At 38.0% G+C, this 18,369-nt stretch overlaps 1 protein-coding gene across 5 annotated transcripts in view; it reads left to right on the forward strand.

Moving 5' to 3' along the window:
* The window catches only part of LOC121959423 (patatin-like phospholipase domain-containing protein 7), a 45,785-nt gene that overhangs the window by 3,464 nt on the left and 23,952 nt on the right, over positions 1-18,369 (forward strand). For all 5 annotated transcript variants that reach the window (XR_015775097.1, XM_042508693.2, XM_088070706.1 and 2 more), the window contains exons 6-22: positions 209-309; positions 801-941; positions 1,035-1,194; positions 2,084-2,164; positions 3,906-4,034; positions 4,173-4,253; positions 6,590-6,719; positions 6,829-6,900; positions 7,028-7,104; positions 7,250-7,405; positions 9,316-9,393; positions 9,806-10,011; positions 12,832-12,963; positions 13,147-13,270; positions 15,383-15,496; positions 17,342-17,408; positions 17,504-17,653. Coding sequence is in view for 4 of the 5 variants with exons in the window: in XM_042508693.2 (XP_042364627.1) it covers positions 209-309; positions 801-941; positions 1,035-1,194; positions 2,084-2,164; positions 3,906-4,034; positions 4,173-4,253; positions 6,590-6,719; positions 6,829-6,900; positions 7,028-7,104; positions 7,250-7,405; positions 9,316-9,393; positions 9,806-10,011; positions 12,832-12,963; positions 13,147-13,270; positions 15,383-15,496; positions 17,342-17,408; positions 17,504-17,653 (1,999 nt within the window). In the remaining variant the exon portion in view is untranslated. The remainder of the gene's footprint in view (positions 1-208; positions 310-800; positions 942-1,034; positions 1,195-2,083; positions 2,165-3,905; positions 4,035-4,172; positions 4,254-6,589; positions 6,720-6,828; positions 6,901-7,027; positions 7,105-7,249; positions 7,406-9,315; positions 9,394-9,805; positions 10,012-12,831; positions 12,964-13,146; positions 13,271-15,382; positions 15,497-17,341; positions 17,409-17,503; positions 17,654-18,369) is intronic.

The raw sequence follows: 18,369 nt of genomic DNA on the forward strand, positions 1-18,369 counted from the left end.
GAGAAAGACTGAAATTACTTTGACGCATTTAGTGTAATAATGAAATCATGAGCATATTGCCTAATTTAATCAAGCAGTTTCATATTTTTTAGCATCTGGTTCTTTCTGTCAGTTCTATACCTGTGTCAAAATATAAATATATTTTTTATTCCGTCTGCAGTAAACAAAGAGCAAACATTAAAATCTTGAATATGTTTGTTTTTCTAAGGTCCAGACGCTTTCCTCGATTCCTCCTCCCACCTCTACCTCAGTATCAAAGCAAACGCCTCGCATACGCAAAAGAACCAAAGTTCTAAGCATAGCTCGCAAGTATGTTCTATTAAAATGTTTTTTTTGTTCATTCTGTGTGTCCATTAGAGCTGCAACGATGAGTCGATTAATCAATTAGTTGATCAACAGAAATTTAGTTGGCGACCATTTTGATAGTCGAATGATCATTTTGCTATTTTTCAATCAAAAAAGACAAACATTTGCTGGTTTCATGGATTTTTATTTTGAGTTTTAGAGGCTTTTTTTTGTCATACATGATAACAAACTGAATAGTGTTGGATTTTGGGACTCTTAATTGGATCAAACATACCATTTGAAGATGTCGCTGTGGGCTTTGGTAAAACTAAGGCATGTTTCAGTAATTCCCGGCATTTCAATGACAAAACGATTGATCCAGAAAATAAATCAATAATGAAAATAATAGTTGGTTGCAGCCCTAGTGTGAAACAATTCTTCAGATTTGTTTTAACTGTCCTGAGTTTAGTGATTTATGGAATTTATGAAACAATTTTTTCTGTGTTGATCAACAGAATCCTGAGGATCCGTAAAGATCCTCCAACCCTGCAGCCTAAGGAACCTCCTCCATCCCTGCTGGAGGCGGACCTAACAGAGTTTGATGTGCAGAGCTCAAATCTGCCCTCCGAGGTCCTCTATATGCTGAAAAATGTCAGGTAGACAAATATACATCTTTTCCTTCAGGTTTAGGCTCTCCCATTGTGTCTCCCGTTTGATTCATAATGTGTGTGTTCTGCAACTTGTTGTAGGGTATTGGGTCATTTTGAGAAACCCCTGTTCCTGGAGCTGTGTCGACACATGGTGTTTATCGAGCTGCAGGAGGGTGAAGGTCTGTTTAGGCCAGGAGACGATGACGATAGCATCTACGTGGTCCAGGACGGACGACTTGAGCTCTGCATCCAGGAGAACGTGAGTGGATTGCACATTGATTTTCAGTTGATTTTCTTTTCGGAAAAGCTGAACTTTTGCCGTAAAGTGGATTTTTTTGGATTTTTGCAAGGAAGCTCCAGAGTATGGTTTACATCCAAAATTGACAAACCCTACCATGTTCGCTGTAAAAACTTTCACTACACTAATGCAAGCTCCGCTCTTTATACTGACAAGTCCACTCTGTGCTGGAGGTTTCAGGCGTCTTTGCCAGTGTTGTCGACGTCTGTTCCCCCATCGGTATTTGTTTAGACAGCGATTGGCTTTTGTAACAGTAATGTACTTAATCTAGCTTGCCTGGCGTATGTTTGAATGTCAAATTTTTGGAAAGCGCACTGACATTTTTAGTCGAAGAATATGAAAACACCTCTCAAATGACAAACTTTGTACAGATAGTAGGGTGTAGTCAAGGCCAGACAAAAAACATAAAAACAACACATTTTTGCACAGAGAGAGACTTTAATAAAATGTGAAGCAAGGGAATATGCATGCTTAACTCTGTATAATGACTGTTCAGTGTCCTTCTCAGCTTTCATGAAAAAATATGAACAGGAGAGGGCAGTAATGCAACATTTATCTAGATGCAGTCTGCTGTTTAACAACAAGTTGTAAAAGAAAACTGATCGCTCTCCACACCTTTTGTTAGTATTTAATTACTAAATGTTTTCCATCTGCTGTTGGCTTCTGTCAGTATTTACAAATCAGGAGTGGGATCCCATTCCATATTTTAAGCTCTGCCCAGTATGGCTTGTTTTCCTCCAATTCCAGTGGAATCTTGTAGATTTATTAAAAGGTGCAGGATATATGTAGGCTCCCTGTAAAGGTTGACTCTTGTTGGTGTCATATATTCTGTTTTCCTTTTTTTTTTTAGGATGGCACAGAGCCAGTAGTGAAGGATGTTCTTCCAGGGGACAGCGTCCACAGCTTGCTCAGTATCCTGGACATCATCACTGTGAGCTCTTTATTTATCCTCCATCTGCACAACAAACTTGTCTGCCCTCACCTCTTTTGCCCTCTGATCTGTTTGTGTCTCCTCTCCACACTTCTCTCGTTTAGGGGCACTTCATTTTGTGCTTCCTTTCTACTCAATTTGTGTATCCGTTACACCCATATCCCTGTGTGTCAAGTAGTTAATTTAGGTGTTTTGTTCAGTGGCACGCTCTGTTTAGTTTCAATTTTCTATGTTGTCATTCTGTGTTTTGTTTCTTCAGTCAGGTTAAACATCTTTACTCAAAGCTGTATCTTTTTGGGTTCCTACGATGGTCAGAAATGTATATTTGAATTGTACGCATCTTGAAGTTTCATGAAATTTGAAAGAGTATCTTTTTCAGAGACAAATATTTCCATTGTTCACACAGAAAAATCAAGAAATCAAAGCTTGGAAAAACTTGTTGGTAGTAGAAACTTAAAGAAATAGAATAGGAAATAGCAGAAAACTCATCAAAGAAGTGGTACAAATGATAACTTATACACATCTGTATCAAGTTTATGTTCACAATTAATAATACTGCAGGTTCAGGGCTCAATACTGGCCTTTAAAAGTGGTTGTCCAAACTTGCAACCATGCAGCAGCTCGGCTGTAAGTTAGAATATGGGGACAATTTTTAGTCACTTATTATTTTAAGTGATAAATACGATGCAGTTATTTGTGGTTATGTGCTATTAGAGCTTAATAATAAAAATCTGACATAACAGAATGTATAAAGCTTTATTCCAGTAACCAAACAAAATTCTTTTTAATTTGTGTTTTATCTGATACGTTACAGAATTTGAATATTAAGTGCAACTTAATTTGTTTTGCCATTGTCTCTGAAACAGATGCCTGTGCACATGCTAGTAAACACAAATGCATGGTCTGGTTTTGGTTCTGGCTGCAACAGCAATATTTGAATATCTCCAATGCAAGAAATATTAAAGAATGTATTTATTTTGAGGCACATGTTTTGCAGTGTGCACAACATGGCAACCGCCCAGAGATTTAAAATGCTGCAAGCCAAAAGTGCAAGTAGATATAGTAGAATATAACTGAGATGTAAAAATGCTCTTAGTCCAATTCATTATTTTAGGGACAGATCTAATTTGTAGGCTGTTAACACAGAAGTCAGATATGTATATAAAGCTTCAGAGACTGCTCCCTCTGTCCTTACTTAATTATTTTATTATGCCTTAGCACAGGTGATAGCTGTGGCCCAAGGCATTATGTTTTCAGGTTGTCCGTCTGTCCGCCCAATTCTCATGAGCACTATATCTCAAGAACACCTTATGGGATTTTTTAAAAAGTTTGGCACAAATGTCCTCTTTGAGTCAAGGATGAGCTGATTAGATTTTGGTGGTCAAATGTCACAGTGACCTCATTAGACATGTTTTAGGCCAGCACTCAAGAATTCATTCACTAGTTCAGGCAAAGGTCAACTATGACATTGTAATGTTCTGCAGAAACACCTTTCAGGTTGCAACGTTACAACTCAGGAACACAAGAGAAGACATTTGGTCAGAGATTGAATTGGTGACACTAATCTTTTGTGTCCAGCTTGAATCTGTGCTGATTGTGTTACTCTTTGTTGCCGGGGGGAAGATGTGTGTGAAGCATCCTTGTTTTCACAGACTTTAATGACAACTTGACGTGTTCAAAGAGGCATACAACAGCGAGCCGTTAATGTTAGTTTTCTTACTGTTTGTCCTGCCTTCACCAGGGTTATCCAGCTCCATATAAGACTGTATGTGCACGGGCCGCAATGCGCTCCACCATCTTACGTTTGCCTGCATCAGCCTTTGAGTCTGTGTTTAAGAAATACCCAGAGACACTTGTTCGCGTCATTCAGGTAATGGACTGATTCACAATAAACACTTGAACACTTAATTACAAGATAAAATGCTATTTAATTTAGATGTGACTACAGTCTGATGTATAATATGTTCTGCTCTGTTCACCTTAGTGTTTGATTTTTTGTGTTTTGCAGATAATCATGGTGCGCCTCCAAAGAGTCACCTTCTTGGCGTTACATAACTATCTGGGCCTAACAACTGAGCTCTTCAATCCGGTAGGAGGGAAATTAATTAGTGCACTCACATTTGTGTGTATCCACACACAGTCACACAGAGAGGCTCACATTGAATACCTAAGCACCAGTGGCTATGAATTTGGTTATAAACAAGCACAGAAAGGCACACACACACTGGAGTCACACACATGCAGGCTAATTTCACACAACATTAAGCACAGTATCATAACTGGGTCCTTCATAAAACTCCCTGAAAATGAGTAAAAATGATTACAACCCCTCCACAGGAAACGGGGAGGGCAGTAACCTTTAAACCTGGCTGCCTCAGACTTTATGATGTTCTGTGATGATGAAACCTCCTTAAAATTTTTTTGGGAGGCAGTAGGTCTTCACTTTCACAATTCCTGAAGGCTTTTAAAAAAATAAGATTTTTATTTGTTGTTGTTATAATAAAGATGGAGATATACTCACTTTTTACAAAGCGTTCACATGCACATGATGGTTGCCTTGCGTATTCTGTGTGTAGACCGTAAAAATAATGGACTTAGCCAACATGATATCACCCATGGGTTCAGGGTGTCTTGTTGTGAAGTCGAATTTGGCATTTTGGCCATCGCCATCTTGGTTTCTGGGTACCGGAAGTGACCATATATTGGTGAGGAGCTGTCGCTGTGGAGGAGCAAGGGTTGAATCTGACTGAGAAGCCGAGCACGCTATCTGCAGACAACCTGTCACTCAAAGCAACCCGGCCCCAATTAGGCGCAACTTTAAGCCATAATAAAATGTAAACGGGTGAGTTATATAAAAAACATCATCCCCCATACAGTTGTCATGAATGTTGAAATTAGTTTGAGAACCAAACCGTTTTAAATTTATTTAAATTTTTTAACATGGTTTTAAATGGGGACTGCCTCGCTTGTTGAGTGAGCCTAGGGCTGAGCAATACATTGATAGTATAGCGTTATCTTGATATGAGATACTGTCTCAGATTTTGAATATCCTAATATCGTAAATGTTGTGTTTTCTTGGTTTTGAAGGCTGCAATACAGTAAAGTGATTAAAAGTTCTGAACTTATTAGACTTTTCTAGCTGCTCTTATTTGCTGTTGCAAAAGTTATCAAAACATTTCAAATTGTAAATTATCTGTGAAAGCACCAGTAATTAATCCTACAGTATGATTGTAATATTATATAATATATAATATATATATTATATATTATAATATATATATTATATATTATAATAAGTATTTGGTCAAAAATATATTTGACAATTTTTTCACTAAGTGCAGGCAGCTGTTGAGGTTGCTGCTTGATCCTGTGTCTATTTAAGGTGTTTGTTTATAATGCGTTTGTAAGATGCAATATGCACAAGAAAGGCATTGTCTCGACATGCATGATATTTAATATCCACGAGGTCATGCTGCTGTCACTTTTTCTGATCTTAGAATTTACAATATAGTAACCTCTTAGAGCATGTTTATTGTCTACATCATGCTAATCTATAACTTCCATGTCATCTGAGTTTTCTGATGTACGCTGTCGTGGAATCCCTCAGTAACACAATGCAGCCAGCTTTGTACACCAATGCGTGATTAAAAAGCAGGTATATCTCCAGCTGAGGTCTTCAGACATCTTTAAATCATATCTTTATTCCTTTATTCCTTCTACTATCAGGCTGCTAAATGTTGACTGTAGTCTTTTTTAATTACTTTTATTTCGCAGCCACATAGTTGGTTTATTATTGTGTCTGTTTTCTTCACATTGCTGGCAAGCCCATACATACATTAATGTATTTAAGTAATGTGCTATGAAATGTGTTAGAAAGTCTTATTTATGTTTGCTGACTTATGTATTGAAGCATTAACATTTTTTATTTCTTTGATTTATTCTGCCTGGTCCTCGTGTGAGTCAGTATGCACGGGACAGCACGAGGTGCCAGTGTGTATCTTTGCCCATGTATTGATGTCTCTGACGTACTGCTACTACTGCTGAGTGCTGCTTGTTCCTTGCTGTCAGTTTGTGTTTGGTTGGATAGATTGTAAAACTGGATTGCATTTCTGGGATAAATAAAGTTGTTTGAATCTGAATCTGAATTAAATACAACTGAAATATCAGTAAGAAAGTGATCCCCAATTAGAATGAATACTGTCAGTCTTTTTACTACTACTCACTGACTCATACTGGGATTTTTCTTTCTTGAAATTTGTAAATTTTCCCACAACCCAGTTATAATCTTAATGTGTTAATTTTCTTGTGCTTCAAATACTTTATGCATAAAAAATGTCCTGATAACTCAAAATGTAATGTAAATAGTAGTCCCGACTAACTGAAATGTGGAGTTTTAACTCATTTGTTTTGTCTGCTCATGGACAGGAGTGCCAGGCAGTGCCCTTGTCCAATATAAACAGTGTGATGGGAGATGTGACTTCTGGGAAGATGACTCGCCGTTTGCACTTCCAGGACGAGTTACCCACTGGGACAACGGAGAGCCAAACAGAGACGGGTCAAACAAACACACAAGCATACACTGCACATACCTTTGAAATTGTGCTTTGTGTTGTGCTTTGTGTTGTGCTGAGACTGATCCATTGCTGGCACTCTGCAATAAACAGATGGTGTAAAGGACAGCCCTTCAAACAGCCACAGGAAGCTGCGATCCACCTCGATGCCCACCGACTGCGCAGGTGGGTCACTGACTTGGACATAAATGATCACCAAATGGCATATGTCTTCACTCATTTCCTGCAGTCACTGATCTGAAAGCAAGGACACCATCATACCTAAGACTAATAATCCTCCTTGTTTTTTAAGGTAACGACCTGAACATGGCTTGTGAACGAGCTCGAGTCACTATAGATGAAGCTCCATCCAGTCCTGTCATTCCCAAAGTAAGACTATCCTGCCACGTCACCTCTGTATGTTGAATCAGGGGTTGGCAGTGTAGATGTGACACCATATCCCAGCATCCTCTGCACCTGCCCCCAGCTTGTCTTGTTCTTCCAATTAGTCACTCTCTTATGTCTGTCTTTGCAGTCCAGCCTGAAGAAGAGTGTGACAATGCAGCACACGCCCTCTGAAGTGTTTCACTACACAGACAGTGGGGGGCACTCTGATGCCATTTACCTCAGTAAGAGCTGCACAATCCTCCAGGCGGCGAAGAAGGACCTGCTGGGAATCATCCAGCTACAGGTAAACGCTTCTGTTCTATTATAGACACAAACACTGTATCTCTTTTATTGCGAGGAAGAAACTGGTTCAAGCAAAGCTTTTTACTGCAATCGACTATGGAGACATTTTTTATGCATACTAATACATCTTGCTTGAAAATCGTGGATTCAGCTTAGATGCTGCACGATGATTTATTATGGACTCAGGTTTCCATTAGGGGTCGGCAAATATTGGTTTTTCAGGGCCAATACCGATACATTATTAGTATTTATTGAGATTGATAATTGATATTTGAAACCAATATGCATTAAAAATAAAAATGAAAATCTTTCTGTCAATATTTAGAATTTGCAATAGAACAAACTCCAGGACAAACCATTGTTTAAATGCCTTTAGCAAGTGGTAAGTCAAAACTGAAACTTTCAACATCAAATACAGAAAGTTCCCAGCAACTGTTTTTTTGTAAAACCAACCAAAAATTTAAATAGAAAATGAATTAATAAAAAAGCTCCCTTTACAGAGTAAAAATTCCTCCCATGCTGATACTTTCTTTGCACTTTTTAATTAATTAATTTTGTCAGTGATCATTAAAATAAAACGCTGATACAGACAATCATCAAAATGCCAACTCTCGGCCCCAATAACCAACCAGGCTGACAGTATGTTGACCCCTATATTTTCCGTACGCACCACTGCAGTTTGTATGAAAAAGTGTGGCTTTGTCTTTTCTGTCCAACCATAAAATAGAATGCTGGTATATTTTTCTTTATAAGACCATTTTATATGAATTGCCGTCTTATTTGTGCTCTTTACCGACTCCTAAAACTGTCAGAAGTTGCAAACTTCGATTACATGAACAACTTTTGTATGTCATTTCTTGAGCCTGCACTGTCTTCAGTGAAAGTGCTTTTAGAGTTTTTGCTCTGTCATTTTGGTGTCGGCTGCAGAGTCACTTTAAACTAGACTCTTTTATCAGCCTGTGAGATTTTAAAAACAGGATTGAGGACGTTTTGGAAACTGAATGCACGTTTGGTTTCTGAACGCTGCTAATTGGCTGTTTGTTGCCTGCTGCTTGTGTGTGAATTTTTACGCTGTTTTAACTTTTGCTTTTATGTTTTTAGTCTACTTGTTCTTTTGTGTGAAATTCTTTGCACTGCTGTCTTGGCCAGGACTCCCTTTGAAAAGAGATTCTGAATCTCAGTGGGACTATTCCTGATTAAATAAAAAAATAAAAAATATAAGAGCTCAATCATCGAAAATGAACACCAACTGGCATAAATATTTTAGGGGTTACATAATTTTTCAATACATATTTTCCATATTTATAGTGCAATATGACACATTTTATAGGAAAATTATGATTGATGTAATGTGCCGGTCTGATACATTATAAGAGCTTTGTGTCTTCTGTGATGATGTCAATAAGCCTTCATTTCGACGACAGCCATAAGTTCTCAGGTTTCTCCATCCATCTCATTATCCTGAACCCAAAATCTCAAGAACGCCAAAGGGAATTTCTCCAAATTTGGCACAAACGTCCACTTGGACTCAATAATAAACTGATGAGGATTTGATGGTCAAATGTCAGTGGACATTTTCTGGACATTATTCATTGTCACAACTCAGAAACAGAAAGAGAGACATTTGGTCAGATACTGAATCAGTGACACTAATCTTGCCCACTGTGACACTGCGCTTGTTGTATCTTCTGTACTGCCGTTTGTGTGTGTGTGTGAGGCATCCATGTTTAAGAATTTGTAGCTTCATTACAGCAACATCCATATTTTAAGGACTGTCAACTGTCATAGCTTCATATTAGCCTGGACAGACATGGAAGTAAACTGTACCTGCAACTTGTCTGGGTCACGGAGGCATACAACCATGAGGTGGTTATTATAGTTTGGTCAAACATTGTTTTTCTTCTGTTCCAGGATCCCAGCCTGCTTGAAGGCAGAGTGACACTCCATCAAGTCAAAGCTGGCTCTGTAGTGGCTCGTCAGGGAGACCAGGTTAGATCAGCAACTTACAAAGCAATTACAACATCCTTTGTTTAATGAAACTGAAGATGTAATGTAAGGCTTTTTACATTCTTACACTTGTCTGTTTTTCGCCCCTGGAGGATGTAGAGGCATTGCAGGAGCAGTTTCTCTTCTTGTGTCTTTTAATGAGTCATGTCTGTGGTCCCATCAACAAGAAAACTTTAGTTGCATTTATTTACTATATTCTAAACTTACCATTTTGCTTTAATACAGAAGTAAAATTCATAATATATCAATAATGAACTAATGCTGTACTGTAATTATTATTGGAGAATTCATGTTTGACACAAATCACTGTGTCCCGTTAGCACACCTGAATTTTGCCATTCACCTGCATTCACACTGTTAAAATCTGTGCTCTTCTCTCCTCTTGCTGCTTTAGGAGGTGAGCATCCAGTTTGTGATTTCTGGCCTCCTGCATGTTTACCAGCGGATGATTGACCGTGAAGAAGACACACGTCTGTTTGTGACACACCCTGGAGAGCTTGTCGGTCAACTTGCCGTCCTGACCGGAGAGCCCCTCATATTCACTGTTCGAGCCCAGCGAGACTGCAGCTTCCTCTCCATATCCAAAACCCACTTCTATGAGTGAGTCTCAAGAGCAGATATACACACACCCATCCATGTACAGATATGTACCACAGTATGTAGTCATCTGCACTGCCAAGGGCTAGGACACATGCTGTGTCTTTTATCGCCTGGAAAATCTGGGTGCTAGGTGCTACTCCTGTGCCTACTCTGTGCCAGCTTTCAAGGGCGCAGAGGCAGGTTCACCTGACGTTGCTAAGGACCATAACCAGCATGGTATCGTAGCAAACTCACCAGAAATGCCAAGTTTGGAGCTGATCTTCTTTCAGGCGTTGATTTAAAGTTTATTTAACATTATCCAGATTCAGCTCTCACAACTAAAGCTGGTTTTAAATGCTTAAAAAATAAGATAATATATTTCTCAAAAGATAAGAAAAAGCTCTTAAACACTTGTGATATCATTACTGCTTAGGGAAAGAAGTTAGAAGTTTTCTCTTGTTACACATATCTCTATATTTGGCTTGATGACTCCCTCTCTTTTTAACCTCAGGTTGATAATCTTCTTAAAAAGCCGAGGCTGAAGTTAGGGTTTTATTACAGAAACCAGTCCTGTTTCTCCTTTGAGGCCAGAAAAAGCCTGGTCGCTGCTATGTTTTTACCTGTTCTGGATAACGGTGATCTGTTGTACATGAATGCACCTGCACATTGCTTGCACATGTTAGATACTGTGTATCATAGTGCACTGACATTTGTTACATATTGTAAAGCTCACTCACTAAATATCACTGTATGCTTTATTTTGGGGGCTGGTAGGCCATCTCTGACCTCTCATAGGCTCAGTTATTGGTATTTGTTCATTTATAAAGCCTTGCTGGGTTAACTCAATCTCAAGATTTAGTTTTGTGGTGTGTTCCTCGTGCATTGACTGAGCTGGAAAAGAAAGCTTTTATGTGCTCTGTTCCCCTCACTGGGAATAGCCTCCAAGAGGATTTGAAACTAAGAGAACTGGCCTCTCTGCCTGATTTTAAAGCTCTTTAAGTACAAGGATGAATGAATCAGTTATTTGTCATTGTGCGTAGGTGTCTTCATATTTCTACATGTTACTGTATATCTTTTATGTTTTTTATCGTAGTTATTGTTATTTGTAACTCTTGTTATGCTGCTGTCTTGGCCAGGTCTCCTTTTTCTTTTTAAAGATTTTTTTTAGGGGCATTTCGCCTTTATTAGATAGGAGAGAAGATTGATAGCGTGAAAGGGGGAGAGAGAGGGGATGACATGCAGCAGAGGGCCGTGAGCTGGAGTCAAACCTGCAGCCACAGCGGCAAGGACACTGCTTTCATTTATATGGGGCGCCTGCTCTATCCACTGAGCCACCGGACACCCCGAGATTGTTGATCTCAGTGGCACTTACCTTGTTAAACATGGGTTAAATTAAAAAAAAAAAAGATCAGTGTGTATGAAGCCTAAACGGTTATCTGTGGACAGACCGTAACGCCCTGCACTAAAGGGATCTAAAACTTCCCCTCCGTTTTTGCCATTGACTGATATCAAAAACAATGAATATGAGGGTGCAAAAAGCACAACATGTGTACTGGCTCTCACAAAGGCTGAGAGCAGTAACTTCAGATACAGTGAGTTTTGAGGACATTTAGCAAAATTTAGAACACATAAATTGTTAAAATGTAATTTTATGCCTTTTTATTCTGATAATAATAGTCACAAACCTTAACTAAAATGGAAACATTTAGACAAACTATAGTCTGTTTTGGCCATCTAAAGGGTACATGGAAAAAACAGTATCTACAAACAAAATGTGCTTTTTTGTCTTCCTTAGCTCTGTGGTTCATTGTGATAAGGAGGAATTAAATAAATTATGTTATTTTAAAGGGAACTACGCCCATTGTCAAAATCCACTCATGTTATTGCTGTGGCAAAAGACAGTCCAAAAATATTTGTCAACATGAAGAACTCTCTCCCAAATCCAAAAACTCGAGGCTGCTCCATAGATAATAAATGGGGAAAGCTGTTTTGGATGACACTGAGAGCAGCCAGGGGAATGTTTGGAGGATATGGCTACATTTACTGAACTGAAAACACTACAATAGAATAAAACTCATTGCTTTTCTTTATGCTGACTTATGCTTTCTCCAAATCCCTTAAACACACCTCAAGGAGCGAGGAAAACGCAGGCCTCTTGAGGAGCTTAGAGAGCAAACACGGGGGGGGGGGAGTGAAAAAACATGTTAGCATAATGACAAGCGTCTATTGTCTATGGAACAGCTCCAGACTATGTACTTGATGACATCTCATGTTTAAGACGTACTTCTCTGGTTTCTAGCTTTGGGAGGGAGTTGCTCATTTTCAGAAATATTGATTAAACTTTTCTGGGAATACTAAAGTACTTAATTTAAGTGGTGTTCCCTTTTAAAGGTAGTTTACCACATGGCATCATGTATATTGTATTAGAGTCTGCTAAGCTAGGCTAGTTAGATAGATATTTTTAAGCAAGACTAGTTACTTTTCCCTCTGTTATTATTAAGATTTAGCTACAGTTTTATTCATGTGGATAAATTGGGTCTATGTCGACAGTCACTACTGTTTGATTTTTTTTACCCATTTTCTAGTCCTTTTAACTTTTAATGCTGTTTTTCCCACACAATAATTACACATTTCTACTTTAATTTATTTATTTTTTGAAAAGATGAGAATCTGACTTTTTGACTCAATTTTGACAAAAAATGTGGTTACTGTGTTTCGACTTTGTCGGGAAGTGTGATTTGTAGACTTCAAAAAACATACTTATACTCAACACTTTAAGAGACATTAGAATGGTCTGTTAGCTTTTACCTCTGTTTTCTGTGATTTTTGCCTGTTCCTCAGGATAATGCGCGTGGAGCCAAAGGTAGTGCTGAACGTTGCTCACACGGTGGTGAAGAGGATGTCATCTTTTGTCAGACAGATAGACTTTGCTCTTGACTGGATGGCTGTGGAAGCTGGCAGGGCAGTCTACAGGTATTCTTCTGATAACTTGTACATCGTACAAAAATAGTCCTCAGAAAACAGTTTTGTTGACATTAATACATTCATGTGAGAGCAGTCAATACATTTTAGATCAATTCCAAACAAGTCAGCAATGGAGGTTCACGGGCTTATTTGCATATCTGTGGGGACTGAAGTTATCTGTATATTTTTCAGGCAGGGAGAAAAATCGGACAGTACTTTCATAGTGCTGAGCGGTCGACTGCGCTCTGTAATCATGAAGGAAGATGGCAAGAAGGAACTGATAGGAGAGTATGGACGCGGCGACCTAATTGGAGTGGTAAGGACCATGATGGCGAGGGGGAAGACAGATGGCTAATAGTAGTTGGAAGACTATGAATATCTGCTATGTTTTTCACCTCTAGTATCTTCATAAATATTAATGACTTTATATTTGGATGAAGAGTTATGAGTTTTTCTTTTAAGTATGTCAAAGTTAAGGCAGCCAATTTCTACCAGTGTGATGGAAAAAAAGGTCCTTCAAGTTGCTCTAATGAGAAAGCTTGTCATTGTAGTCATATCATGTCAAAAGTAATGAAAACATTTCTCAAAATAATGAGTTTATATCTCAATAAGAAGCTTTCTTTAAATAGTGAGTTGGTGATTTCAAGAAAAGAGTATTTAAGATAAATGAAAAATTACCTCAAAATAACGAGTCAGTATCTCAAAATAAAATACAGTCTTTTAAAGTATCTCAAAATAATGATACATTTTCTCAAAATGATGAGAAACTTTCTCATTATGAATTATCTCATAATAATGAGAAGCTTTCCAAAAATAATGAGAAACTCTCTGAAAAGAATGACTTAAAGACTAAAATGATGAGAAACTTTCTCATGTAATGACGTCATATCTCAGAATGTTAAAAAACCTTCTATAATAATGACTTAGAATCTCAGAATAATTAATAACTTTCTCGAAATAATGACTTAATGACTTTATTTCTCATTGCTTTGAGACATATTTGAGATAATATTTTAGAAAGTTTGTTATTTAGAGATACTAAGGCCTGATGCCAATGCACCCCTTGCGCTTACCACTTTGCCCTTTCTATTTTGTTTTGCATGTTCATATTTAGGGTTTTAGGGTTAAGGTGATTTTTGAGGGGTAGGTTACACTATGAAACTATCAAATTTTATAGGAGTTGTTTTCAGCCACTACCCCTTGTAACTGTTTTGAGAGGCAAGGTTAGAAAGTTTCTCATTATCTGAAGATACTAACTTATGATTTTGAGAAAGTTTCTCATTATGACTTTCAGGATATTTTCCCATCACTGGGCTTCCATACAAAATCATGCAGATTTAAATATGCATCAGAAAAATATTAACACTTGTTAATCATCACATAACATATTCACTGTCAGTATGTACAGCTGGAAAAACAGGGGCTGCCAGTATGCTTTTCAAAAACACGACCATAACTGCTCCCACTGCCAGTAAATAAAAATTCAACCAAGTACATCTTATGAATATTGAGAGAGTGAAGTGACTAAACACTATGTGCAGAGCAGCTGAAATTGAATTTAACCAAACATCAAGATAAATCTTTTTATGCTATAGTGTACGTTATAGCTTTAATTTACTTACTCATTTATTTAGCATGCATCATGAAATAAACACTTTGTCTCAGGCTCTTTTTGGGACACTAAACACATTTAGACTAGAGTTTGTACCATTGTAACATGCAGTCTGCTGATTATGTGGGTGTGCACACTTCAGTCTGTTAGTAATTTCTCACCTTTGGTTTAGATTTAATCTGAGTAAGAATGCATTTTTCTTCAGTACCCGTTCAACTATCCAGTATATTGATGAATTCACCATGAATATTGTCCTTCATGGGTTAGTGGCTAAATGTAGACACTAGTGCTGAGACTGTTTGTGTTTTCGTTCAGATATACTGTGTAAAGTCACTTTGCTAGACTTCACCCAATTTTTCCACTGGCTGATGTGGCTCATCTCTGCCATGATGCTTCTAATAATACCTGGATTGATGGATGCTATGGTTACTGTTACCTTGGGGAGGGAAGCTGCCGTTATAGCTCCTGAAATGGTGGTAATGGGATTGTAATAAAGGTGGCCAACATTCAGAGACATATTTAGCACGACTGTATTGACGTCAACTCTGGATGATGAGATGGAGAGATGTTATTTATAGTTCTTTTTTTTTAACCTGAAGATAACTCTGTTTGATTGATACAAGACTCAGAATCAGTCATACAGTAATGTTCAAACTTAAAACTGAAATTACGTTAATAAATTCTCCAAAGTATCTTTGAATGAAAAATTATTTTGCAGTAGATTATGTATTGCTTTGTCATGTGTAGGAATGATTTGGGCTTCTTTTTACCTTATTGTTTTTTAAACGATGTGACACATCCTGTGTTTCTCTGCAGGTGGAGGCCCTGACCCATCAGAACAGAGCCACCACAGTGCACGCTGTCCGTGACTCCGAGCTGGCCAAGTTACCAGAAGGAGCTCTAAGCTCCATCAAGAGGAAGTTCCCACAGGTAGGTTAAACCTCGACTGTTAAAATAAATTTTAGCTGACATGAAAACGTGACTAAGTTTTTGTGTTTAGAGTTTATAGTGATTTGATTTTAGTGATTTCCAAAATATCAGCTTCAAAAGTGAATGAAGTTGATAAAATCTAACCCCTGACAATTAACATTTGAATAATTAAACATCTGCTGAACAATAATGTGAGTAAAGGGTTTCCAGAACTCTTTTTTTGTACATGATGACGAGGAAACTGCAGCTGTCTGCAAAGTTAGGGAACTCGTGTCACATGACTTGACTCGTGAAAGAGTAGGGTTTTAAATTTGTGGACTTCACACTTTCCTGACCAGCACTGACTTGACTTGACTTGGTATTTTTTACTTGAGACTTGACTTAGACTTAAAACAGATGACTCAAAAGAACAACTATTGTTTTGCAAATATTTTTAATTTAAGCAGGGTGTTCCCCAAAGTATCAGTTTCTTGAAGTATTGATGTAATTGGTACTTAATTATTTTATGTGTTGCAGTGTTTAGGAACAATTATGTTTTTTTTACTTGATTGACCTTTTTATTTTCTTTGACCAATTAAACAAAAAAGACTGAAACTGCAAATTTGAAGACTTGAGACTTGCTTGATGAACATTTATCAAAGACTGGACTTGACTTTGACTTGGTATTCATGACTTGAGACTTGTCTTAGCTTTTGACAGATGACTCGAAAGAACTTGACTTTTTTAGTAAATATTTTCATTTTTTGGGATACAGAGAAGTTTTCTTTTTGAAACATGACTGGATGATTTCTAGAGCAATGCCCACAAAACTGGGAAACTCCAAGGGCGCAGCAGACCAACAGAGGCCAATGCAAGAGGCAGCTATCATGGAGGGAGCTAGTTAAAAATATTAAAACTGGGATTTAAGGATTGTGTTGTCATCACAGCATCCAGTTTTTATGTTATTTGTGTTTTAACTTCAAAGCCCTTTGTTTCTATAGTGCCATAATATGATTTCAGATCCACACTCCATTGTTGTTATTTAGGAGACTTGTTATTGATCATCACAATATCCCAAATATCAGTAAAATTTATAAGATGTAAGCAGGCTGAACCAATAGTGTTGAAAAAAAAACTGTAGAAATAAAAACCCTCCAGGGTAGATCATCAGAATTTCATATGACTTGACTTGTGACCTGCTTGACTTGTAGCAGGGACATGACTTGCTTAATTCTCACCACAGGGACTTGGGACTTGCTTGATAGTTGAAGGTTAAGACTTAAGACTTCCTTGTGACTTGCACATGTTTAACTCACTCCCACCTCTGTCTGTCTATTGGGTCAAGTCAATCAATTTTGTTTATGAGGCCCATTATCACAAATCACAATTGCCTCAGAGTGTTTTAGATCATAGAGCATCCCTCTGTACTTAGACCTCATACTGACTAAGGAAAAACTCCACCAAAAAAACGCTACAGTGGGGAAAAAAATGGTAGAAACTTCAAGAGCGACTGAGGAGGGATCCCTCTTCCAGGACGGACAGAAAAATTTAATTATAATTAAATGACAATAATGGTAATATTGTATAACATATAACAATAGTAATAGACATACAAATTAATAAATGTAATTTATGATACCATGTAATATTACATACATATATTGTTGTTAATGTTTGTGGCGATAACAGTCATAAGTGTATATTAATAGTGGAATCATGACTAATAATATTGGCTGTAGAAGTAGTAGGATCACAGCATCAGTGCAACCAAGACCCACGATCCAGGCACAGCCCCAGCCCCAGGTAGGAACACAGCATCAGTGCAACCACGACACAGGTGTCTTATGAAATGTTTGTGTCACACAGGTTGTCACCAGGTTGATCCACTTACTGGGACAGAAGATCCTCCAGCAGGTCAATGGTCCTCTGACAGGTGTGTGCATCTACATGTGTGCTGAGTGTTCACTGGTGTTTGCGTTTATATCAACTCATTGTTGGAGGGAGGTTAACTAATATGTTTGTCCCCAGCTCGTAGTTTGGCCCTCCACACTCCGGGTAGTAAGTGGGATGCAGGGAACCAGGCCTCCAACCTCTCCACTGTGACAGTCCTGCCTGTGTCAGAAGAAGTACCTCTCACTGCCTTCACCCTGGAGCTGCAGCATGCACTCATGGCAATAGGTAAGAAAAAAAACCAGGAGCTCAAAATTTTCCTACTCTGTTTAATATTTCACTACGTCCTCCACAGGGAGGTCAGAGCTCAGGTGTGAGAACACTTAGATCCTGAGGGGGCTTTGTAAACATCTTGTGATGCTGCTAGAGTCTATGAAACAACTTAGGTGTGATGTGTTGGTCTTGTATCAGAGGGACTTCCTGCTATGATGTAACTGCTCTGGCTCTTCCCCTGTGGATTAGTTTCAGAGGTTCTGTTTACTCCAGTCCCTAATCCGAAATGGGAAGGTGCCTGCTGTGTGTGTGTGTGCTTTGTGTCAAATATGATAACCAGGGTCAGTTCATGTCAAAATAAGAGATTAGGTTTTTATTATAATAGGAGTATTTATTATAAGACTTTACGAAGTAACTGTAAGAGGGGTGATGGACGGGATGTGTGTGTGTGTGTGTCTGTGGTTTTTTTTTAGGTTTTGAATATATATTTAACAGCCAACAAAGTATATAAACTGTACTCTAAGGGCAGCTCCATTTTTTGGTTTATTGTCGGGATGCACAATATTGGATTTTTTGCAGATATCCGATATGCTGATCTAAAACAGCTTAATTGGTAAATGACCAAATACCGATATCAAAATATATATACATTTTTTTTCTTTTTCGTTTACACCAAATTTTAGTGATCATCATGTCTCTTCTGTAGTGGCATTAACATCATATTATGCATA

The sequence above is a fragment of the Plectropomus leopardus genome, chromosome 20, assembly GCF_026936395.1.
Source record: "Plectropomus leopardus strain MGB_pleo_1.0 chromosome 20, ASM2693639v1, whole genome shotgun sequence".
NCBI lineage: Eukaryota > Metazoa > Chordata > Actinopteri > Perciformes > Serranidae > Plectropomus > Plectropomus leopardus.